We start from the raw sequence: 25,443 nt of genomic DNA, 5'->3' as shown, positions 1-25,443 counted from the left end.
AGGAATCTCTCCTATTGGCCAAGTTATTGTGACATGATTAATGGTACAGGTAAGGGCATTTGTTTTGTGGTAATAATCACAGTGAAACCAACTCCTTTCTCCCACAAATCCACCAGGGTACCTACAGTGTTCTGGAGTTTGAGTGTATGCGTTTGCCTATCTTTGTATTCCTGCAACATAATTCAGAGTCTCTGTTCTTATGTAGGCTTAGTAAATGTCTGTCTAATGTGATGGGATTTCTGAAGATCAACCATTGAAGATGAGCCTTTACTGCATTCCTGGGGAAATGTTTGCTTCATAAAAGCTTTACTTAATTGAACTCCCTCCCTGGCCACAGAAGTCAGGGGTTAGAAAGTTTTAGAGTAGTCGTCACTGTCTGCATCTTTTGTTAAGTACTGTGTACGTAATGGTTTAAAACTGGAAGAATTAAAAAATCAAGATAAGTACAAAAGTAAAACATGCATCCAAATTGAGGTTTCAATATGAGGTAGAATCAGTGAAGCTGTTAAGACAGAGCCACGGATTTTTGAATGAGGTGATCAGAAATGAGAGAGAAAACAGCAACAAAACAAGGTTATAAGTGTACTAACCATGAAAAATGTATGCAGAAATGCACATTCTGAATTAGAGTTGTGAAGAAAGAAGGTACTATGAATTTAGATTTAGTGTGTGGTAGATCCAGCTTATTATTCTCCTTAAAAAAAAGCAAAGTACACATATGCCTATTATTTTAAGAATTAAGATTGTAGGGCTTCCCTGGTGGCGCAGTGGTTGGGAATCCGCCTGCCAATGCAGGGGACGCAGGTTCGTGCCCTGGTGGGGGAAGATCCCACATGCCACGGAGTGGCAGGGCCCATGAGCCATGGCCGCTGAGCCTGCGCATCCAGAGCCTGTGCTCCGCAACGGGAGAGGCCACAACAGTGAGAGGCCCGCGTACCGCAAAAAAAATAAACAAAAAATAATAAAAAAATAAAAATAGCATAAAAAAGAAATGATTGTAAAAAGCAATGGGAATCGAATCCCATGAGGTAATTAAAATCAGAGGTGAACTTTCAGCTGCTAAGAAGCAGAAGCAGAGTATAATGTTTACAAAGCCAGTGAGACAGTGCTTTATAGGACGGTAATATAATGAAGATGAAAAATGTTAACTACAAAGTTATGTAAAAGGCAGGGAATAAAAAGGAAACAGAATATTCATTTTCACAAACGTACTGCTGAGTTTTGCATGTTTATTTAATTTTGTTAACACTCTTCTAGAAGAAAAGAGCAAAACCAAACGTTGAGTTTGCTTTGTAGTGCTTTGGGTCATGGGGATCGGTAAGGAGGTCCTTTCTCAGCAGTTCATTTCTGCAAATAGTCAAGTGTCCCAACACCACTAACTCTAGTAATTTCGTAAGCATAAACTTCAGTCCTTAGACACAGAGAAAAATATACTGTGCTTCTTCTAGTAAACTACTGTTTATGGGCTTAAAAATATATTTTAAAATTTTGTCCAAAACAGAGAAGTAGAGAAGTTTTAAAAGAGGAATTAGAGGGCTTCCCTGGTGGCGCAGTGGTTGAGAGTCCGCCTGCCGAGGCAGGGGACACGGGTTCGTGCCCCGGTCCTGGAAGATCCCACACGCCGCAGAGCGGCTGGGCCCGTGAGCCATGGCCGCTGAGCCTGCGCGTCCGGAGCCTGTGCTCCGCAATGGGAGAGGCCACAAGAGTGCGAGGCCTGCGTACCTCAAAAAAAAAAAAAAAAAAAAAGAGGAATTAGAGGGTTCGTTAATGACTATAATATAAATACATGTGTATCGGGCATGAAGCTAAAAGTATCATCTAAGAATAAAAAAGCAGTGAAACAAACTAGGAGCAAAGGTAGACTGAACAGGCCAGAGGACTCTGATGGAATCCCTGTGAGAGAGATTCTTAGTTATGGCACTAGGGAAAAGAGACTAATGAAATGGAAAGTGTTCCAAGGTGTTTTTTATCATGATTTAGATGTACCTCTTCTACCTTCTTCAGTAAGTTTAAAGAGACAGAAAATGAAAATATTGATTTACAGTTGAATGTATTACCAAAAAGAGCCCTGCTAATATCAGCTATCTTATGGTCATGGCCCATGGTAATTGCTGGTGTCATTATGACACAATTTTCGATGATATTTCAGATCATTTTTAAAGCTTTTCAAGGTATTCTTTTCCTTTTATGGCTACGATGTTGGGACAGCAGTTGTCCCAATATTCTCTCAATGGCAGTATCAAGTTCATTGAGATCTTCTGTTACATTTCACTTATCACAAAAATATAAATGAAATGTAATAAGATCACAAGGTTAGTGCAGTTACCAGAAGAAGAGCGTGGTATTCATAGTTGAAGGATGGGTCTTACTGTTTTGAACAGACACATTCAGTGGTGGCTCATTTTGGTGATATTCATTTGTGGAGCAAATGGAGGAATAATCTCATTTTTTCTGCTTATATCCAGTGTGTGCCATGGGTCATAACCATAGGAGAGAGTCAGTAAACTCAACAAATGCCCTTTTTATTTTGATGTGTACATTTTCCAACCATTTGCATGAAATTCTGTTTAGTGAGAGAACTTCAATAAGTGACTTAAAAAATATTAATCAGACGTTAGGGTAGGTGAATGAATCGTTACTAAAAGTAAGAACAACATTTACCAAAATGAGTTCTAAAGGAACCTCAAGGTAAGAAAAATGCTACTCTACTGATAGGTGGAGGATTTCAAAACACACAATCACAGTTTTAACAACGTGCGATTTTGCCATTGTTTTTTAACTTTCATTAATTTTTAAGGAGTGGGAAAATTTAGTATGAAATTGAATACCAGTGATTGTGTACGGTGTACAGACTGGTTCAATGTGGTAGCTGCTAGCACATGCCACAATTCGGCACTTGAAATGCAGCTAGTACAAACTGAAATGTGCTGTAAGTATACAGTACACACTGGATTTTGAGATTTTTGTTAATTTTTATATTGATTGTATTTAAAATGGTATTTTGGATATATTGGGTTAAATAAAATATACCAGATACTTTTTTCATTTTTAAAATGTGGCTACCGGAGAATTTTAATATTATATATACAGTTTGCATTTTATGTCTCTTAACCCTGCTGGAATCGAGATTTCTAGATTTGTCTAGGACACACATTACACCTAATCCCTTGCCACTGGCTTGGTTTTTAAACAGACGCAGCATCATTTCCACCTTTCATTGAGAAGACCCAGGTATTGCAGTTCTTCTCCTCTGACATTTGCAGGTAAGACAAAGACATTGATGTATTTCTCGAAGTCACAGTTCCTTACCTAAGAGATAAAACACAGACCAAGGAGCTCATACTTAATAATCATGTTATTTGAGAAAAATAAAGTACATTTAGGGAAGTCTTTTCTTGATGTATTAAGAAGAAATATAATATGGAATTCATAATGTGTTCATAAGTCTTTAAAAAATTGAAAGATGTAGGAGGATATTTTGCATAATGCAAATCATTTTCTTCTTTGTTATTTCTAAGTGAGAACTATATTTTCATTCTTTTACTAAACTAGTAGTATGTGTAGTAACAGTCAACTCTAGAAAGGCATGTTCAGTCTTTGTAAAGATGTCCAAAGAGGATGATACCACAGTCACAGGGCTATGTTAATGTGCTCTACAGACAGTATAGCATCTTTTCAAATTGATGGGGCCTAGCAGCTATTACAAAAGCATTGGCACACACACACGGATATCCTTGAATCCTAGCCCTGTTTCTAAACGCTTGTGGTGTGGGTAAGCATTTAATATCTCTGAATTTTTCCTTATCTGTAAAACTGAAAAGAGCAGCATTTCTTCAACTAGAATTAACAGGGGATTAGAAAACATGTATTGAGTCCCGGTATGTTGCCGGGGTTATGGTGGACACTTGGTAAATGCAGGCATGTAGGAGACATATATCAAAACCCATATGCACACACCCCAGCATGTGAGCAGCCTTTCTCTCCAGGATTAAGTTGTAGAAGATTGAAATTTTATTTTTCTTTAATTTAAATTGGGCACAAATAGAGGACTTGAGGGAGTCATATAAATATTTAATCTATAAAGGAAACTCTGAGAAATGTCCTCAGTATAAGTGAAGATCTTTATCTGTGTTTAGGTCAATCTATGCTGTGTTTGGAGCCGAAATTAATCTGAAAGGAATACCTGTGTATAGATTTAGTCTTCCATCCTTGGCTTTCGCATCTCCAGTTCTAAATCCAGACAATCACTGTTTCTGCACAGAAAAAATTATCTCCAAAAATTGTACTTCATATGGTGTGCTAGATATTGGCAAATGCAAAGACGGTGAGTAAAAGTTCTCAACAGCACAATCCATGCCATAATTTGTAGTTTTCTTTAAACTTCACCCAGGAATCCTTTCCACCAAAAATTTAAAGTGTGAAAGCAAGAAGGGCAGAAAGTAAAGGTGGTGGTAGGATATTTTTGTTTTGATTTTTGTACCGCTGTCGAGGTCCCAATCGTTTCAGTGTTGCAAAACTTAGTTATTATTAGGTAAAGCCCTACTGATATTTCCGAGTGCTACTTTGGAAAATGTCTCTTCAGGTCCTTTGCTCATTTTTTAATTGGGTTATTTATTTTTTTGAGTGGTGTGAATTTTTTATATATTTTGGATGTTAATCACTTACGGGATATTCATTTTTCAAATATTTTTTTCCCATCCCATAGATACCCTTTTCATTTTTTGATGGTTTTCTTTGCTGTGCAGAATCCCTGTTGCTCCTTATAGATTTAGGGTAAAATGAAAATAGTTCCCAGAATATTCTGAGCATCCTAACTTACCCATCTGACGTTTTTCTAACCTTTTCTACCCTAGAAAATGGTAAATTAAAATAAGTATATTTCGGGGTGTCTGAGACAAGAATTGATTCAAACATGAAATTTGGAGTCTATCTTATTTTGCTCACCTTCTTCATATTGGAATGGGTGAGAATAAAGAAACAAAAGCCTCTTAAATAAATTCTCAGTCCATAGACATACTACTGCCTGAAACATGAAGGTATATGGTTGTAACTTTGCGTTCAGCAGCTAAGCATTACATATTGAAAATTAACACCTAAGGGATAAACGACAGACATCAACTGAATGGTTAGTAGGATGATGCAGAAATTTATATTTTATTTTTGATCAAAAAGCAATCAGATATAATAATTTTCCCTCACCCTCATCCCCCAGTTAGTATTCAAAGCCAACTTTATGCATTTCTCTTTCTAACTTAAAAAGCTTTATTTTCAAGGAAGTCTTTCCTAAGTGGTATATGAAATGAGGAAAACAATTTATCCCAATTGTCTCTTAAACCTTGTTTTCAGGAAAACCTGTGTATATTTCACTTCCTCATTTTCTATATGCAAGTCCTGATATTTCACAACCTATTGAAGGCTTAAGTCCAAATGAAGAAGAACACAGCACGTACTTAGATGTTGAACCTGTAAGCAAATACATTATTTATCTCATTTGTTTTTTAAAAATGAAGGAAAAATTAAATTCTCTCCTTTTGTCAGTCACATTTATTGATATTTATTGTATCACAATCTTGATAAATTACTTTTATTTCAATGAAAATTATGTTGATTTCTTCCTATTGTTGCTTATGAAATGTCAAGATAATTCAATTTTAGTTTTTCAGCAAAGGTCAGGAATAGCAATGATGGAAATGATTCTAATCAGTTTAAAACAATTTGGTATAAGGTACTCTCTTATGCTTCTTTTATACTTATCTGCAAGTATTGCTTACATGAAGGGACACTGTAGACTATGAGGGATTTAAAAAGTTTTATGGGTATATGTGCATTTGAGGCAAGATCTATGATATACTTAGTGTAAAAAAAAATCTAAATTTCCTATAGTGTAACAGTTTTAACTTTTATTTTAATATTCCCTTGTCAACAGTTAAATGAAATGCCAGGATTTTAGTAGTCATGTTTCAGTTTAAATAATGACAGAAGTAGCATTATAATTATACGGATGATACATGGATTCTGACTGAATATATATTTGACAATATATAGTTCAGGATTTAAACTGACTACATGAGTTCTACGTTTCACTACTGTTGTTGTTGTTGATTCGCCAAAACCAGTTCAGATAAAAATCAAAAATCTAACTAAAACCTTGACAGTAGTTTGGGCAAAAAATTGTGCGCGCGTGCACATATATATGCATGTGTGTATACATCTGTATACATACAGGCATATACACATAAAATGTAATTATGGACAGTTTTGTATGTAATATTTAATAAGTCCAATTAATTATTTAATAAATTTCACAAGTTTTAAGTACAACAGTTTCACCTTAGGTTCTATATAACAGTAAAAATAAGTTTTGGATATTATAAAAGAATGTTTTTAAAATAAGTTGGTAATTTTTTAGTTTGTTCTCTTTTTAGATAACTGGATTTACCTTACGATTTGCAAAACGGCTGCAGATCAACATATTGGTCAAGCCAGCAAGAAAAATTGAGTGAGTCCCTTGGAAAAAGTTTCATTATGATTTTTACTTCCTCCTTGTAAGAATGTGGGTATATCTATGACAGGAAGTGGAAATAATAAAACTTTCACCTTCTATTTGGCTTTATGTCATTAAATGATTACTAAATGCTTATAACTTTCATTTGTAATTTAGAATTATACTAGTGTGTACTGTAATGGTATTTACACATATTTTGGAATGAGTATTTGTGACACTGCTCATTTTGCTAGCTGTCCAAATATTTTCAAGAGAATAGTTTCTAGCATTCATATTTTAGCTTCCTGCATATAATTTTTTGAAAGGACAAAACATGTGCTTAGAAAAAGTCAGTCTAATTAGAAATGTGTATTAGAGAGATTTATAAGAGTGAAAGATGTCTGAGAAACAGCCATATTAAAATTTAAATGATTCACTACAGGGAACAAACATCAAGGTACTTAACCAAGTTTCAAGAGCAGCTAATTTCTGAAAATTTATTTTCACTAATAATTATTAACATTTCTGTCATATATGGGTAGTATATTATTATATATATTCATAATTATTTTCAATGTTTATTACAGAGCATTAAAGGGTCTGAAGCAGAACTATTTTGTGCCTATTCTTTGGCTTAATGAGGTTAGTATTTTTATTTCTTAGTCACTAAAAACAGTAAACTTCTTGGTAGATAGAAAAAGCTTTTGCTGTTTGAAAACTGAATACACATATATAGTATTTGAACTTGTGTTTCCATTGCATATATGGGAGATTTATATATTATTAATTATATAATAATTATTTTGAGAGTACCAAATCACACAGAAGTATCACGCTTATGTTAGATTTCAGTGTTATTTTCATAATGTTTATTAAACAATCTTTCCTGTCATAATGCATATGTTAGGAAAGAGTCATGTAAACGTGTAACTCCAAATAACTCCATGTGAATGTTGTAGTGCTAATAAAAGCCAACCAAACTTACAAAAACCAGGTTAGAGTAGATGTAGGCAGTCTATCTAGTGCCTGACAAGATATTTTAGTACAAATCAGGGAACTGATTAGCCACAGGATTAGGAAATGAACTGTATAAGCCTTTAGAGGAAGAGAACTGTTGACCCTTGGCATTTTCCTCTGCCACTAGGAAACAACCTTCAGAAAACTGGAGAATATTCCAGTAAAACCATTGTATTTATCAATGAAATCAGTATATTGAAGAATGCTAGCTGACATGTTTCAAGGGAGGAAGATTATATTTCTCTCTCTAAATATTCTACCTTGGCATTTATTGCCTTCTTTGACATGCATGCAAAGGGAATTCCATTGGCTTGTCTTACAGATAAAGATGACTAACATCTATGCGGTGTTTCAAAAAAAACGTGATACACTTAAGTGGAGAGTTGAGTATTTTGTTCCCAAATCTAACCAAATAACGTTATTTATTAACTTGATTACAGACTGGTACCATTGGTGATGAGAAGGCAGAAATGTTCAGAAATCAAGTGACTGGAAAAATAAACCTCCTTGGCCTGGTAGAAATTACCTTACTCAGTGTTGGTGTGGTGATGTTTATTTTTTTTATGATTTCATACTGTGCATGCAGATCAAAGAGAGTAAATTAAGTAAGTATATAACAAAAATTATATACGGCTTTAATAACATTAGTTTATATATTACTTGTTTTCATTTTATCAAAAAGAGGTTATAAACTAGGCTTCAAATATTTCTGGATATGTCTAGTCATCTAGCATTTTTAGCACATCCTTGAAGTTTTGAGATGCTTAATGTGAATTATAAACAAAGCCTGAATGAGTAATGAGTAATATTAAGCAGATCACTACATTTCATCTTTATTCTGGAAGGACTGGGCTAAATTATGAAATTGTCACCTTTGAAAAGTTAGAATGTTGCACAAAAGCTATACATGTACTAAATTTTATTTCTTGATTATTTCTAGCTAGTTATTTTAAAAAATCACAAATAATTAAATATATCTCTGACTAGGAAAGGGTATGTGAAACTGAAAATGGTAGATATTAGGGGAGACTGAAATTTACAAAGGAAAAGAAAAGGAAAATTTAGATTAGCTAAGCTAAAAATTAATGAGAATTAAAAACTCAATAAATGATATAGATAAGATAAAAATATGCTATTTTAAAATGAAGATAGCATATTAAAACAGAGTTGCTGCATATAGATATGCTGTCCAAAATCATGATGTGGAAGCCCTGATGAATGATTACAATTTGGGAGCTTACAATTCAGGAGCTAGAACTGAATACAACAGTACAAGAAAATAGAGACAAAAAATGTTCAACATAGTAAAACCAAATTACTCAGAGTTTACAGGAAAAATCAGGTAAATGTGGACAGATAGGAGTTTTAGCAAAACTGAAGAGACAGTTCAGGCCTCTGTGTTTTAGACATTAGTGCCTGTGCCCCCTTGTACATAGAGGAATGAATGTCTGACCCTATCTTTCCTAAATGGAAGCCTTTCTTTAATGATCATACGTGGCGTTGGTATGGCCTGAGCGGGGTGGGCGGGGGGTGATTTTCCACTTACCCATAGCTTCCATCCACCCTTCCTTTCCGGGAACATCAAAACAAATGTGGAATCTAAATAAAAGCAATATACTTGCTATGAAAAATTACAATTTCAAAACGAGTCTTCTTACTCTACTTTCAATCAGGTTGTTGACCGTAAGCTGTCTTATATAGAAATTCTGGAGCTGCCACTGATAATTATTGACCTTCTTAATGTGCCAAAATCATGCTAAATATTTTACATGAATTATCACAACTAATCCCTAATAAAATTTTATGAGTTTCCAATAGCCATGGATCCATCATCATCCTTCTGTCTTTTGGAGACGTTCCAGAAAATTGTAAATTTTAACTGCAAAATTATCCATTTTCAAAATGGGAATCAGTCAAATTGAACATTAAAAAAAATGAAGTGGCCTTTTGGGACCAATATTTTTTGTGTGTGAGATTGAGAGCTTGGGCCTAGGAAGGCAACTCTATCTTTTGTTCTGATGTTTTCAGCCTATATTTATTCCCTGAAAAGAAGACTGAACAATTCTGCCTACAATCATTTTGGACAGAATGTATTCAAAATGCTGACTTAATACATTCACATTATAATAAATAAAGGAAATACGGCATCACCATTAAGACCTGTCATCAGTCCAGTAACAAATGAGTTATGATTAAACAAAGTACTTCATATGACCATTTATATAATAGATAGAAGAGATCATTCACTGAAAAGCCAATTTACAACAAAACCTTGTTGTAGTGGGAGAATATGCTTTTCAAAATGAAGTATATAGTAGTTGTAAAAATTTTCTGATACTATTCTCTATTATTAAAATTATATGATCTATTTCATCAGTGCTTAATGAGCCCTGAATGTCCAATATCTTGGGTCTCTATGTGGCTAAACTAAGGTGAAAGATTGAAAACTTTCTAGAGTGTCTTTATCAACAAGTATATTGACTTGGCTTAAACATTTGACTGTTTGTTACAGGGAAAAGTTACTGCTCTTTACACAATGATATGTCTGTTTTCTTTTCTATACAAATAGAGAAGAACACTGTTCTCTGTAGATTACCTGATTTACTAGGTTTAGAAGAATCACAGATACAGATTTCCTTAAACAAGCTTCAGTTTTGAACATTATAATAATTATGCCTCTGGGAAGATTTATAAACAATTGAAAAATAAGGAGATGGATGTACAAGAGGGAGTAAAGCAAAGATGGTGGAGCTAAGGTGTGCTTTTATCACAAAGAGAATAAGCCAATAGTCCTTTCGAAAGTAGCAGTATATACACCGCTAAATGGAGGATGGTCTGAAGGGACAGCAAAGAGTGGAAATGCTCATCCAGAGCAGATTTAACGAGCTACCCCTCCTTATCTGGCCACGCGCAGCTCTTGAGAGCTGGGAAGCAGCCTTCCATGTATCCTGGAATGGGAAAATAATTGCCTTATCCATGAAGTTCATCAGAGAATTTTTCTCTGCAGCTTGAGAAATTGGGCTAATTACTAGAAAACATGACATCCTCAGTATTTAGAATTTGAATATTACCTGTTTTATTTTTCCACGACTTTCTGATAAGTACTTACCTTTCTTCTGCTTTCCAGGAAGCAAATGAGCCGACATTTATGCACCAGCTACATGAGGACCTTTCTTAATATCGACCTACAAAATGAAGATTTAATATGCTTTATGTTTGCAAAACACACCTTATCTTACAGTTGAAGAACTGGTGGCACTTTTGTTCTCTGCACTGAGCAGCAGCACGTTTCTAAAGGATTATTAAGATGTCATTAAAATCCACACTTTGAACAAAAGCAGTAACTTTTAAAATTCAACATGTTCACAATGGAATGGATTTCAGTTTCTACAGATGTGGCTTCAGCATGATCCAGTTATTTTTATTTGGTACTGATTCACTGATTGGTTCCCTTTTGCTAAATTCAGAAAAGGGGTGGATGTTCTAAACAAATCCTGGACCCTGAACTCTTGTCGTCCTCATCAAAGGGAAAAACATCACTACCCTCATCAGTGTCCCTGCAATACACAGACCCCAGGACTGTCAGGACACTGCATTTCATGAGCATGAGCCATTTTGAAAGACGTTTAAAAATGGAAACTAAATGACTGGCCTATGAACCATTTATTATACATTACTTAAGTTTCTTTCTCTATGGAATCCTTTGTACAGCATCAGTAGGCACTATAACCATGCTGTTTATAACAATATGGGCGTATATTTTTATCAATGATCATACAAATGGACATTTTTGGGACTGTCATTTTCCATGTTCTGCAGTTCTTTTGGAAATCTGAGTAGATTTTGATCTTTTCACTCAGTTGTATACAACTTATGCTTGGCAACTTCAGAATGCTGTGCTAGTATTAAGAGATGTAAATGATAATACAGAAATTATTGTGTGGGAGATTACAAAGAGTAGAATGTCCATTCATAGTTATTTGTTGTAGTATTTCTTGCTTTTATAGTCACCACAGAAAGACTGGTTTCAAACATTAAAAGATGTTCTTCCTTAAATTCCTGTGCTTTGCCTAGTTCCTGTTGTGTCACAAAATATTTACTCTCGTTTTCTGACTGATGCATTCTATCTGAATTTTTAATTCTTTATGCATCTACATTTCCTTCTGAAACATTTCTAAATTCAACCTTGACTACTTTTTCCTTAGGTAATTTTTTGAGCTAGTTGGGGGAAAAGGAAATAAAAAGATACTTGGTCATGCTTTAGAGTTGTAGTACTTAAAGTCTAGACTATGAAGGATCTTTCCTTTTTATTAGAAGATATATTGTTACGTAACCCCTTCCGTTAGCAGGGGTTCACTTATGGCAGAGAGCACTAGGCCCCCTAAAAAGGCTCCCCATAGAAAGGAAAGGTGGACCACATTCTGTTTGTGTTTTATACACAGAGGTTTCTAGGATAAATTATTAGTAACTGGTTTGTTGAGATACTAAAATCAAGAATAATTAATCTCCTCATGTTAGCTGCCAGGGTAAATACTGAAAACCCCAAACCAAGATACCACCAGTTCAGAAGGATCTTTTGAAAATCTGAAGCTACTCAAAACATACTGATGTAATAATGTCCTCTCATTTACCGGCAACAGAAAAAAGTATCCCCCTAAGATATAGACAGATGAGATCCTAAACATCCTCTTCTGATACTTGAGACTACTTTTGCTGCATTAGGATATTTGTGGACATGTTGATCAAGGAGGAATATAAAGGATACTTCTTTAAATCTTAAACTAAGTAGGGCTGAATGATGTAAAGTAGAAACTGTTCAGAAGAATTGGTTGAGAAATTACATATCCACCTCATGGTAGAATTGCATAACCAATCAGTGACTCAGATTTTAACTCTTCATAAAGGAATGCACCTCCATAGTATTTGGGTATCAGTAAAAAAGTTTTGACTTATATGTCTTTAGTACCGTTCAACTAAATACATGTATATTCTAATCATTATCATTCCTCACCGTATTTTTCCTGAATTCTATAAATTACGCAGAGGAAAAAAATCCATACACAGAGATAAGTGAAACATATTAAAAATGCCCAGTAGAAAGTATAATACTTGCTTTAAAAAAATGGGAGATAGATTTATTTATGTGAAAAATGGGTTTGGATATGTGTGTGCATGCCCATGTGCATATGCTGAGGTGGGAGTGGAGCACTTTTTGGGAATGCATTAAACGTTGACCTGCTGATTGCCCCAGAGAAAGTGTAATTGTACACAAGGATGAATTTGTTTTGTAGAAAAACTACCCCATATTTTAGACAGGCATATTTTCATTCAAAATTGTTTAATCACCACAAAACTATTGGGGTTCAAAACTTAAGTTTGAAAATGTATAGCATCTACAAACGGGTTAACATAAATTAGAAAGTCTACAGCATCTTGAAATGGGTTGAGGCTTATTGTTGCTGACAAGTACATGAAGAAAGAGAACAATCTATAAAGCTTTTAGTTCTCAGAAAGAGGTAAAGGGGGTATCATTTCAGGAAAAAAAAACACCTAGCTATACATTAGATTTTTACATATGCAATAATCTGTCAATCTTAACCCATTATCAATGTCTGAGCTACACAATAATTATCTTTGGAGCTGGAATTTGTTGCAGGTGTGTTCCACCTCTTACTTCAGTGTTTCTGGTTGAAGTTCTATGTATTAGAGTCACGGTGGCTGCTCTCTCTTCATCTGCCTTTTCTGGCCCATCTACAACTCCACTTAAAGAATCACTGGACTTCAGACTATACTACAAAGCTACAGTAATCAAGACAGTATGGTACTGGCACAAAAACAGAAATATAGATCAATGGAACAGGACAGAAAGCCCAGAGATAAACCCGGGTATATATGGTCACCTTATTTTTGATAAAGGAGGCAAGAATATACAATGGAGAAAAGACAGCCTCTTCAATAATTGATGCTGGGAAAACTGGACAGCTACATGTAAAAGAATGAAATTAGAACACTCCCTAACACCATACACAAAAAAACCTCAAAATGGATTAAAGACCTAAATGTAAGGCCAGACACTGTAAAACTGTTAGAGGAAAACATAGGCCGAACACGCTATGTCATCAATCACAGCAAGATCCTTTTGGACCTACCACCTAGAAAAACGGAAATAAAAACAAAAATAAACAAATGGGACCTAATGAAACTTTTTGCACAACAAAGGAAACCATAAACAAGACCAAAAGACAACCCTCAGAATGGGAGAAAATATTTGCAAATGAAGCAACTGACAAAGGATTAATCTCCAAAATTTACAAGCAGCTCATGCAGCTCAATATTAAAGAAACAAACAACCCAATCCAAAAATGGGCAGAAGACCTAAATAGACATTTCTTCAAAGAAGATATACAGATTGCCAACAAACACATGAAAGGACGCTCAACATCACTAATCATTAGAGAAATGCAAATCAAAACTACAATGATGTATCACCTCACACCAGTCAGAATGGCCATCATCAAAAAATCTAGAAACAATAAATGCTGGAGAGGGTGTGGAGAAAAGGGAACCCTCTTGCACTGTTTGTGGGAATGTAAATTGATACAGCCACTATGGAGAACAGTATGGAGGTTCCTTAAAAAACTAAAAATAGAACTACCACACGACCCAGCAATCCCACTACTGGGCATATACCCTGAGAAAACCGTAATTTAAAAAGAGTCATGTACCATAATGTTCATTTCAGCACTATTAACAATAGCCGGGACATGGAAGCAACCTAAGTGTCCATCTACAGATGGATGGATAAAGAAGATGTGGCACATATATATAATGGAATATTACTCAGCCATAAATAGAAACAAAATTGAGTTATTTGTAGTGAGGTGGATGGACCCAGAGTCTGTCATAAAGAGTGAAGTAAGTCAGAAAGAAGAAAACAAATACCATATGCTAACACACATATATATTTACGGAATCTAAAGAAAAAAGTTGGTTATGAAGAACCTAGAGGCAGGACAGGAATAAAGATGCAGATGCAGAGAATGCACTTGAGGACACGGGGACTGGGAAGGGTAAGCTCGGACAAAGTGAGAGATTGGCATGGACTTACATATACTACCAAATGTAAAATAGATAGCTAGTGGGAAGCAGCCGCATAGCATAGGGAGATCAGCTCGGTGCTTTGTGACCATGTAGAGGGGTGGGATAGGGAGGGTGGGAGGGAGACGCAAGAGGGTGGAGATATGGGGATATATGTTTAGCTGATTAACTTTGTTATAAAGCAGAAACTAACACACCATTGTAAAGCAATTATACCCCAATAAAGGTGTTAAAAATAAATAAATAAAATAAAATAAAATGAAGGCCCCTTTCCAAAAAATAAATTAATTACTTTGTAGAAAAAAAGTCACAGAGCTGAAGAATACAATAATTGAACTGAAAAATACACTAAGAGGGGTTTAACATCAGAGCAGATGAAGCAAAAGAAAAAGTCAATGAACTCAAAGACAGGGCAGTAGAACTCACCCAATCAGAACATCAAAAAGAATGAGAAAAAGTGAAGATAATTTAACGGAATTATGAGACAACATCAAGTGGAGTAACATTCTCATTACAGTGGTCCTAGAAGGAGAAGAGAGAAAGGAAGGAAAAGAGAACTTATTCAAAGGAATGATGGCTGAAAACGTCCCTGACTTGGGGAAGCACACAGACATCCAGCTCCAGGAGTACAGAGAGTGCAAAATAAGATGAACCCAAAGATTTCCACATCAAGAGATATTATAATTAAAAAAATCAAAAGTAAAAGAGGACAGAATCTTAAAAGCAGCAAGAGAGAAATAACTTGGTCTATACAAAGAAACTCCATATGACTATCAGCAGAATTTGCAGGAGAAATTTTGCAGGCCTGAAGGGGGAGGCATGATACATTCAAAATGCTGGAAAAAAACAAAAACAGAAATGAAAACAAAATACTTTCAACCAAGAATATTCTACCTGGAAAAGTCATCATTGAAAATCCTAACGATGCAACCAGAAAACTACTAGAGCTCATCAATGAATTCAGTAAAGTTTCAGGATAAAAATTAATATATAGGAATCTGTTGCATTTCTGTACACTAACAATGAAATATCAGAAAGAAAAATTAAAGAAACAATCCCATTTACCATCACATCAAAAAGAGTGACCTACCTACGAATAAAACTTCGTAATGAGGCAAAAGAGCTGCACTCAGAAAATATAAACACTGATGAAAGAAACTGAATACCACACAAACAGATGCAAAGATATATCATGTTTTTTGATTGGAAGAATCAGTATTGTTAAAATGATCATACTGCCCAAGGCAATCTACAGGTTCTTTGCAATTCCTATCAAATTACCAGTGGCCTTTTTCACAGAAGTGGAACAAAAATTTTGAAATTTGTATGGAAAAACCAAAGACCCCAAATAGTCAAAACAATCTTAAGAAGAATGGAGCTGGGGAATCACATGCCCTGACTTTACACTGTAATATGAAGCTACAGTAATCAAAAGAGTATAGTGCTGGCATAAAAACAGACACATAGCTCAATGGAACAGGATAGGAAGCCCAGAAATAAACCCACCCCCAAATGGTCAAATAATCTACAACAGAGGCAAGAATATGCAATGGAGAAAAGACAGTCTCTTCAATAAGTGGTGCTAGGAAAACTGAACAGCTACATGTAAAAGAATGAAATTACATCATTCTCTAACACCATATACAAAAATAAACTCAAAATGGATTAAAGACCTAAATGTAAGACTGGAAAATATAAAGCGCCTAGAGGAAAACATAGGCACAACATGCTTTCACATAAATTGTAGCAATATGTTTTTGGATCTGTCTCCTAGAGTAGTGGAAACAAAAGCAAAAATAAACAAATGGGACCTAATTAAACTTAAAAGCTTTTGCACAGCAAAAGAAACCATAAATAAAAAGAAAAAACCTAGGAACTGGGAGAAAATATGCAAATGATGCAACCGACAAGCTCTTAATTTCCAAATTATACAAATAACTTATACAGTTTAACATCTAAAAGACAAATAACCCAATTAAAAATGGGCGGGAGATCTAAATAGACATTCCTCCAAAGAAGACATACAGGTGACCAACAGCCACATGAAAAGATGTTCAACATCATTAATTATTGGAGAAATGCAAATCAAAACTACAATGAGGCACCACCTCACACCAGGTAGAATGGCCATCATCAAAAAGTCTACAAATAAGAAATATTGGAGAGGGTGTGGAGAAAAGAGAACCATCCTACACTGTTGGTAGGAATGTAAATTGGTGCAGCCACTATGGAAAAGCTGTCTGGAGGTTGCTTTTAAAACTAAAACTAGAGTTACCATTCCCACTCTTGGACATATATCAAGAAAAGATGAAAACTCTAATTAGAAAAGATATATGCACCCCAGTGTTCATAGCAGTACTATTTACTATAGCCAAGGCATGGAAGCAACCTAAATGTCCATTGCCAGATGAATGGATAAAGAAGATGTGGTGTGTGTGTATATATATATGTATTGTGTTGGCCAAAAAGTTCATTTTGATTTTTCTGTAAGATGTTACAGAAATATATATATATATATATATTTATAATGGAATATTACTCAGCCATACAAAAAGAATGAAATAATTCTATTTGAAGGAAAATGGATGGACCTAGAGATTATCATACTAAGAGAAGTAAGTCAGACAAAAACAAATGTCATACAATATTACTTATATGGGGAATCTAAAAAAAAGATACAAATGAACTTATTTACAAAAGAGAAATAGACTCACAGACATAGAAAACAAACTTATGATTACCAAAGGGGAAAGGGCAGAGGAATAACTGGGAATTTGGGATTAACAGATACACACTACTATATATAAAATAAACAACAAGGTCCTAGTTTATAGCACAGGGAACTATGTTCAATATCTTGTAATAACCTATAATGGCAAAGCATCTGAAAAATAATATATGTGTGTGTGTGTATAATTAAATCACTTTGCTGTACACCTGAAACATTGTAAACCAACTATACTTCAATAAAAAAATAAGTAAAAATCAGAAAAAAAGAAAATAGATGCTAAAAAAGCTAAAAGAATAAATTACCACTAAACCAGCCTTACAAGAAATGTTAAAGGATTTGTTTATAAAATGAAAAAAGGGTTCTAATTAGTAACAAAAAAACATATGAAAATATAAATCTCACTGGTAAAACGAAATATACTAAAGGTAGTATGAAGGTTAAAAGTCAAAAGTAGTAAAAACAGGGGCTTCCCTGGTGGTGCAGTGGTTGAGAGTCCGCCTGCCAATGCAGGGGACATGGGTTCGTGCCCCGGTCGAGGAGGATCCCGCATGCCATGGAGCAGCTAGGCCCGTGAGCCATGGCCGCTGAGCCTGCGTGTCCGGAGCCTGTGCTCCACAATGGGAGAGGCCACAACAGTGAGAGGCCCACGTACTGCAAAAAAAAAAAAAAAAAAAAAGTAGTAAAAACAACTAACTACAATAATTACTTAAGGGATTTACAACATAAAAACATGTAAATTTGACATCAAAAACATAAAACATGTGAGAGAGTAAAAATGTAGAGCTTTAAAATGTATTCAAACTTAAGTAGTTATGAACTAATAGACTGTTATAAATGCATTGTTATATGTAAGCCTTTATGTGCATGTTATAATGTTATTATATATGAGTCATGAGAACCACAAAGCAGAAACCTGTAATAGATGCACAAAAGATAGAGAGCAAGGAATCTAAGCACACCACAAAAAATGTTATGAAACCAAAAAGGAAGAGAACAAGAAAGGAACAGAGAGAAACTGTAAAACAGACAAATAACAATTAACAAAATGGTAATAAGAACATATATGTCAATAACTACATTAAATGTAAATGGATTAAATTCTCCAATCAAAAGACAAAGATTGGCTGAATGGACTTTTTTTTAAAGATGCATCTATCTGCTGCCAACAAAAGACTCATTTCAGATGTAAGAACGCATACACACTGAAAGTTAAGGGATAGAAAATTATATTTCATGGAAATGGAAACCAAAAGAAAGCTGGGGTAGCTATACTTACATCAGACAAAAAGACTTTAAACAAAGACTGTAATAAGAGAAAGAGGAGAGCATTGCAAAATGGTAAGAGTCAATCTAATAAAAGGATGTAACATTTGTACATATTTATGTACCCAACACAGGAGCACAAAATATATAAAGCAAATATTAACAGACCTAAAGGGAGAAATAGGAATACAATACTACAAGAAGATTTTAATGCCCCAGTTATATCAATGGATATATCATCCAGACAGAAAATCAATAGGGAAACTTTGGCCTTAAATGATAAATTAGGCCAGATGGACTTAACAGATATATATACACCATTCCATCCCAAAGCAACAGAATTCACATTCTTTTGAAGTACACATGGATCTCCAGAATAGATTATATGTTAAACCAAATAACAAGTTTTAATAGCTTTACAAAGACTAAAATCATATCAAGCAACTTTTACAACCACAATGCTCTGAATCTAGAGGTCAATTTCAAGAAGAAAACTGGAAAATTCACAAATATGTGCCAATTCCACAACATGCTACTGTGCTGCTGAACAGCTAATGGGTCAGAAAGTAAAACAAAAGAGAAATCAAAAGACATTTTGAGACAAATGAGAATGGAAATACAAAATACCAAAAGTTATTGGATGCAGCAAAAGCAGTTTTAAGAGGGAGTTCATAATGATAAATTCCACCTCAAGAAACAAGAAAAATCTCAAACAACCTACCTTCACACTTCAAGGAACTAGAAAAAGAAAAAAAAAAAATGAGGTCTAAAGTTAGCAGAAGGAAGGAAATAAAAACAGAGCAGAAATAAATGGAGGCTAGAAGACAGTAGAAAAGATCAGCGAAACTAAGCGCTGATTCTTTGAAAAGAGAAATAAAATTGACAAACTTCTAGCTACATGCACCAAGAAAAAAGAGGACTCAAATAAATAAAATCACAAGAGAAAGAGAAAACATTAGAACTGATACCACAGAAGTACAAAGGTTTAAGGTTCATAAGAGACTACTATTGACAAATACACATCAACAAATTTGACAACCTAGAAGAAAAGGATAAATTCCTGGAAACATACAACCTACCAAGACTGAATCATGAAGAAACAGAAAAACTGAATAAATCAATTACTTGTAAAGAGATTGAATCAGTAATCTAAAACCTCTCACCAAACAAAAGTTCAGAACCTGACAACTTCATTGTTGTTTTCCACTAAACATTCAAAGAGAATTGAAACCAATGCTTCTTGAACTCTTTCAAAAAACAGAAGAGGAGGAAACACTCCAAACTCATTTTATGAGGCCTGTAAAACCATGATACCAACAGTAGACAAGGAAGTCACAGGAAAAAAAATTACAGGTCAATATCCCTGGTGAACATAGACACAAAAATCTCAACAAAATATTAGCAAACCAAATTCAACAACACTTTAAAAGGATCATACACCATGATCAAGTGGAATTTATTCCAAGGACACAAGGATGGTTCAACATGTGCAAATCAATCCATGTTAGACAGCAAATTAACAAAATGAAAGATTAAAAAATCATGTGATCATCTCAATAGATACAGAAAAAGTATTTTAAAATTCAACATCCATTTATGATAAAAACTCTCAACAAATTTAGAGGGAATGTATCTCAATATAATAAAGGCCATTTATGACAAACCCACAGCTATCATCATACTCAATGGTGAAAAGCTGAATGCATTTCCTCCAAGACCAAGAGTGTCTACTCTCTCCACTTTTATTCAACATAGTATTGGAAGCACTGGCCATAGCAGTCATAAAAGAAAAAGAAATGAAAGATATCTAAGTTGGAAATGAAGCAGTAAAACTGTCACTGTTTGTAGATGACATGATATTATGTATAAAAACCCTAAAGACTTTTATTAAAAAAGCTGTTGGAACTAATAAATAAATTCAGTAAAGTGGCATGATACAAAATCAAAATACAAAAATGTTGTGTTTCTACATGCTAGTAATGAACTCTCAGAAAGAGAAATTAAGAAAACAATCCTATTTGCAATTCCATCAAGATGAACCAAATACCTAGGAATAATTTAACCAAGGAGGTGAAAGACCTGTACACTGAAAAATATGAGACACTGATGAAATAAATTGAAGACGTCACAAAAAAAGAACTTCCATGCTCATGAGTTGGAAGAATTAATATTGTAAAAATGTCCATACTACCCCAAGCAAATTACAGATTCTTCCAATGGTATTTTTCACAGAAATAGAGCAAATCGTCCTAAAATTTCTATTGAACCATAAAAGACCCTGAATACCGAAAGCAATTTTGAGAAATAAGAGCCAAGCTGGAGGCATCATGCACCCTGATTTCAAACTATATTACAAAGTAATATAAAGCAAAACAGGATGTTATTAGCATAAAACAGACACATATTAATGGAACAGAATAAGAGAGTGCAGCAATAAACCTATGCATATATGATCAATTAATTTACAAGAAAGTAGCTCAGAATATGCAATTGGGAAAGAACAGTCTCTACAACAAATGTTGCTGCAAAAACTGGACAGCCACATGCAAATGAATGAAACTAGACCACTATCTTACACCATACACAAAAATTAACTCAACATGCATTAAAGACTTGAATGTTAGGCCTGAAACCATAAAACTCTTGGAAGCAAAGATATGCAGTAAACTCTTTGACATCAATCTTGGTGATAATTTTTCAAATTTTACAACAAAAGTAAAAATGAGCAAATAGAACTACATCAAACTCAAAAGTTTCTGCACAGCAAAGGAAACCAATAAAATAAAAAGGCAAATTATGGAATAAGAGAAAATATTTGCAAATCATATATGTGATAATGGGTTAATATGTGAAATACGTAAAGAATAAAAAACTCATAACATTGAATAGCAAAAAAAAAAAAAGAAAGAAAAACCAATCTTGTTACAAAAGTGGCAGAAGATCTGAATAGATATTTTTCAAAAGAAGAGATACAAATGGCCTAATAGGTACATTCAGAGATGCTCAACATCACTAATCATCAGGAAAATGCAAATCAAAACCACATTGAGATCTTACCACACATCTGTTAGAATGGCTGTTATCAAAAAGACAAGAAATAACAAGTTTTGGCTAGGATATGGAGAAAAGGAAACCATTGTGCACTGTTGTTGGAAATGTAAGTTGGAACATCCACCATGGAAAAACAGCTGGAGGTTCCTCAAAAAATTAAAAATAAAAATGCCATAAGATCCAGCAATTACACTTCTGGGCATTTTTTGAAGAAAACAAAAACACTAATTTTGAAAGATACATACATTCCCCATATTGCTGCAGCATTACTGACAATAGCCAAGATCTCGAAACAACCTAAGTGTTGATTAAGAAATGGATGGATAGAGAAATTGTGATAGATAGACAAGCAGACATACAATGGAATATTATTCAACCATGAGAAGTGAAATCTTGCCATTTGTGACAACATGAACGAATCTTGAGGGCATTATGCTAAGTGAAATAAGTCAAACAGAGAAATACAAACACAGTATGATCTCATTTATATACAGAATCCAAAAGAAAAATCAAGGTCATAAATACAGAAAATAGATTGGTGTTGCCAGCGGCAAGGGGTGGAGGTAGGTGAAGTCAGTAGGGGAATCAAAAAGTACAAACCTCCAGTTATAAAATAAGTAAGTCTTGGGCATGTATTGTACAGCATGATGACTCTAGTTAGTAACACTCTATTGCACATTTGAAAGCTGCTGAGACAGTACATCTCAAGAGTCTTTATAACAAGAAATAAATTGTAACTATTTACAGTGATAGTTGTTCACTATACTTATTGTGGTGATCAGTTCACAGTGTATAAAAACATCGAATCATTATGTTGTACACCTGAAACTAAGGTAATGTTATACAGTCATCCCTAGGTATCTGCAGGGGATTGGTCCAGGACCTCCTGGGATACCAACATCCAGGGATGCTCAAGTCCCTTATATAAAGTGGCATAGGGCCATCGGTCCTCCATGTCGACCATCCACATTCCCAGATTCAACCAACCACAGACTAAACTCCAAGTTTGGTTGAATCTGTGGATGGGGAACCCCTGGATATGGAGAGATGACTATGTGTCAATTATACAATTTTTTAAAAAGTGTACTCAGCTCTGCTAATCAGAGAACAAATAACAAGGACAGATGAAACTAAGTGTAAAAGCTAGTGTGACTCATTAGATATAAAGTAGAGCATTTGCTGAAAACAGAAGGGTGGAAATACCAAATATACATGAGTCAGTCAATGTGTAAGACATTACATTTATAGGAGGCATAAAGATATCCCATTTGTCCCCTGTCAGTAGCAAGTAAAAAACAGAAACAAAAACTATGCTGTCCATCAGGTCACTAATTGTCCAGAGCTGTGGCTATACTTGTCCTTGTGTCTCTCCAATACAACAAGGGTAGCATTTGACACCAAGCACCGTCTGTATTTTGGACTCGCTTGCTCCTGAATCATGTACCTCAGGATTCAGGTACAGTGAGGCTTTCACCCTGCTTGCAACCTGTCCTACATTTGTAAACCTACCCCACCTCTCTCTCCTAACTTCTCACTGTGTATTTTAAATTGATTTTAAAATTATAGTATTCGAGCATCTAAAGTTCTCTGAGATTTTTTGTTCTAAGACCTCTGGGAGAGTGCCGGGACGTGTACTTGGAGGACACTATTGCCTCAAGGTAATTTTCTACACAACTCTATAGTTCTTACGTTGGGATCAAAAACAAGTGTCTGTTTATTTGGAATAATTTAGCATGCAAAATGTGAAGAAAATGTTCAACAGGCTTGCTAAATAAACAAAAAGTTACAAATAGTGTATGCAGTATAAGGCACAGATGGCAAATAAGTTTCTTTCAACATCTATTTGATAGTAGTTACCTGAAATCATTTGGTGGAGAAAGACTGAAACTGGTTGAGAAAGTTAAACAGCCCAGATCTGTGTAGACCAAAGGCCATGAACAGTTAGTAAGGTCTATTATGAGAAAAGTTAAGTGAGAAAATTCATGGATCCCTAGGGGAAGGAAAATATCCCTAAAAGTAACTATGAAATGGGCAACTTGATGTCTGGCTTTAACCACTGACATTGTTAAATGGAATAAACATTTATGGTCAACTAGTTTAATTCACTGTCACACTGTAGAAATACAAACAGAAACACTCAAAGTTCAGAGTATATTGATAGTAGGGTTCACTTTGAAACATTAAAGCTCCATGTTTCACTCACTTTGATATACATGCTGAATAAGGTATATATCATATGATATTGCTAATATGTGGAATCTAAAAAAAAGGGTACAAATGAACTTATCTACAAAACAGAAATAGAGTTACAGATGAAGAAAACAAACTTACGGTTACCAGGAGTTAAGAGGGGTGGGGAGAGATAAATTAGGAGGTTGGGATTAACATATAAACACTACTATATATAAAATAGATAACTAATAACGACCTACTGTATAGCACAGGGAACTCTACTCAATTCTCTGTACTGGCCTATTTGGGAAAAGAATCTAAAAAAGAGTGGATGTATGTAGTATGTGTATAACTGATTCACTATGCTGTACACCTGAAACTAACACAACATGGTAAATCAACTATACTCCAATATAAATTAAAAACAAAACAAAGATATTTACCATTGATGAAAATGTGCTTAAGGTACTAAAACAGAAATCAGCAAACTTTTTCTGTAAAGGACCAGATAGGAAATATTGCAGGCTTTGCAGCTCACAGGGCCTCTGTAGCAGTTGCCCCTACTCAGCTCTGTCGCTGCAGCACAAAGCAGTCGTAGACGGTACCCAACAAATGGGTATGACTGTGTTCCAAGGAACATCAATTTACAAAACAGAGGGTGGACTACAGTTGGCCCACGTGCCACAGTTTGTTGATCCCTGTAGCTGAAGGTGCTTAATCTTGGTATCATGAGTAATCATTTTGAGTGGCTTGGTTAACCTGAGAGTTTCCTATAACACTACAATTATACTAACCTATCACAGCTATGTAAAGTATATGTTATGCAAAATTGGAGCTACACAAAATAGATATTCTTCAACTGACTGAACTGCTTTGCCACACCAACAATGAACTCTGGACTTTGGAGATTAGAGGCCCATGTTACCATCTGAATGGGGCTGTTCTGCTTGATACGATCTGAATGATTAAATAAGGAGTATTAACCGTATCTTGACTTGTGAGGCCCTCCCTTCTAGCTCAAAACTCACTTGCTCTCTTCGCATGTGTTCTTTACACTTTTTGGACAATAAAATCTAGATTTGCTTTTTTTATGGGTAGACATTTGCAAACTCAGGTTTTTAATATTTAAAAAAATCCTTCTTTTATTGGGTTTTTATTATTTTTTGTGACAGTTGTTCTTTGTTTCTATTGTGAATAAATTTAAAATTCCTATATCTCCTCTCTCTAAATGTGATGGATAGAAATTTGGTTCTGGTGCCTGGGGTTTGAATTCCAGGCCCACAACTTACTGTGTGACCTTATGAAATAATTAAGCCCTCTGTGTCTTAGTTTCCTCATCTGTAAAATGAAGGCACTGATACCTCCATCATACAGTGGCTTAGAGGATTAAACAAGTTAATGCATATAAAGTTCTTTCCACAGTGAATAAAAGAGTAAGCACTCAAATGTTAATTAAGAAAGACCTTGTAACTTTGGTAGATCATAGCATCTGTGAGTTGATTATCTCGTAACTCATACTTCTCCTCTGTCAAAATTAGTAGCCCTGGAAAGATTATTCAAATTCATCAATTTATGGAAAGAGCTGAAAGTTTATTATTACCACTTTGTACTGTTACATCCTGGATTT

At 34.7% G+C, this 25,443-nt stretch overlaps 1 protein-coding gene and 1 long non-coding RNA gene across 15 annotated transcripts in view; one reads left to right on the top strand and one right to left on the bottom strand.

The window, feature by feature from the left end:
- Window positions 1-25,443, top strand: part of CD36 (CD36 molecule) — a 224,214-nt gene that overhangs the window by 72,549 nt on the left and 126,222 nt on the right. For 7 of the 14 annotated variants that reach the window (XM_049714939.1, XM_033439901.2, XM_033439904.2 and 4 more), the window contains exons 8-15: window positions 3-49; window positions 3,194-3,263; window positions 4,137-4,324; window positions 5,347-5,465; window positions 6,426-6,499; window positions 7,072-7,126; window positions 7,942-8,106; window positions 10,629-11,557. The exons of 2 other annotated variants lie outside the window; for them this stretch is intronic. In XM_049714939.1, the coding sequence (XP_049570896.1) occupies window positions 3-49; window positions 3,194-3,263; window positions 4,137-4,324; window positions 5,347-5,465; window positions 6,426-6,499; window positions 7,072-7,126; window positions 7,942-8,106 (718 nt within the window). In that variant the 3' untranslated portion in view covers window positions 10,629-11,557. Of the gene's footprint in view, window positions 1-2; window positions 50-3,193; window positions 3,264-4,136; window positions 4,325-5,346; window positions 5,466-6,425; window positions 6,500-7,071; window positions 7,127-7,941; window positions 8,118-10,070; window positions 10,258-10,628; window positions 11,558-25,443 lie in introns of those variants that run through there. 5 more of the 14 variants (XM_049714942.1, XM_049714941.1, XM_049714943.1 and 2 more) reach the window with 3 other exon arrangements.
- Window positions 10,481-25,443, bottom strand: part of LOC125965436 (uncharacterized) — a 141,309-nt gene continuing 126,346 nt past the window's right edge. The window contains exon 3 of the long non-coding RNA XR_007479312.1: window positions 10,481-10,610. This is a non-coding gene — a long non-coding RNA (uncharacterized LOC125965436). The remainder of the gene's footprint in view (window positions 10,611-25,443) is intronic.

The sequence above is a fragment of the Orcinus orca genome, chromosome 9 (assembly GCF_937001465.1).
Source record: "Orcinus orca chromosome 9, mOrcOrc1.1, whole genome shotgun sequence".
Taxonomy (NCBI): domain Eukaryota; kingdom Metazoa; phylum Chordata; class Mammalia; order Artiodactyla; family Delphinidae; genus Orcinus; species Orcinus orca.
This window is presented reverse-complemented; position numbering and strand designations above follow the sequence as displayed.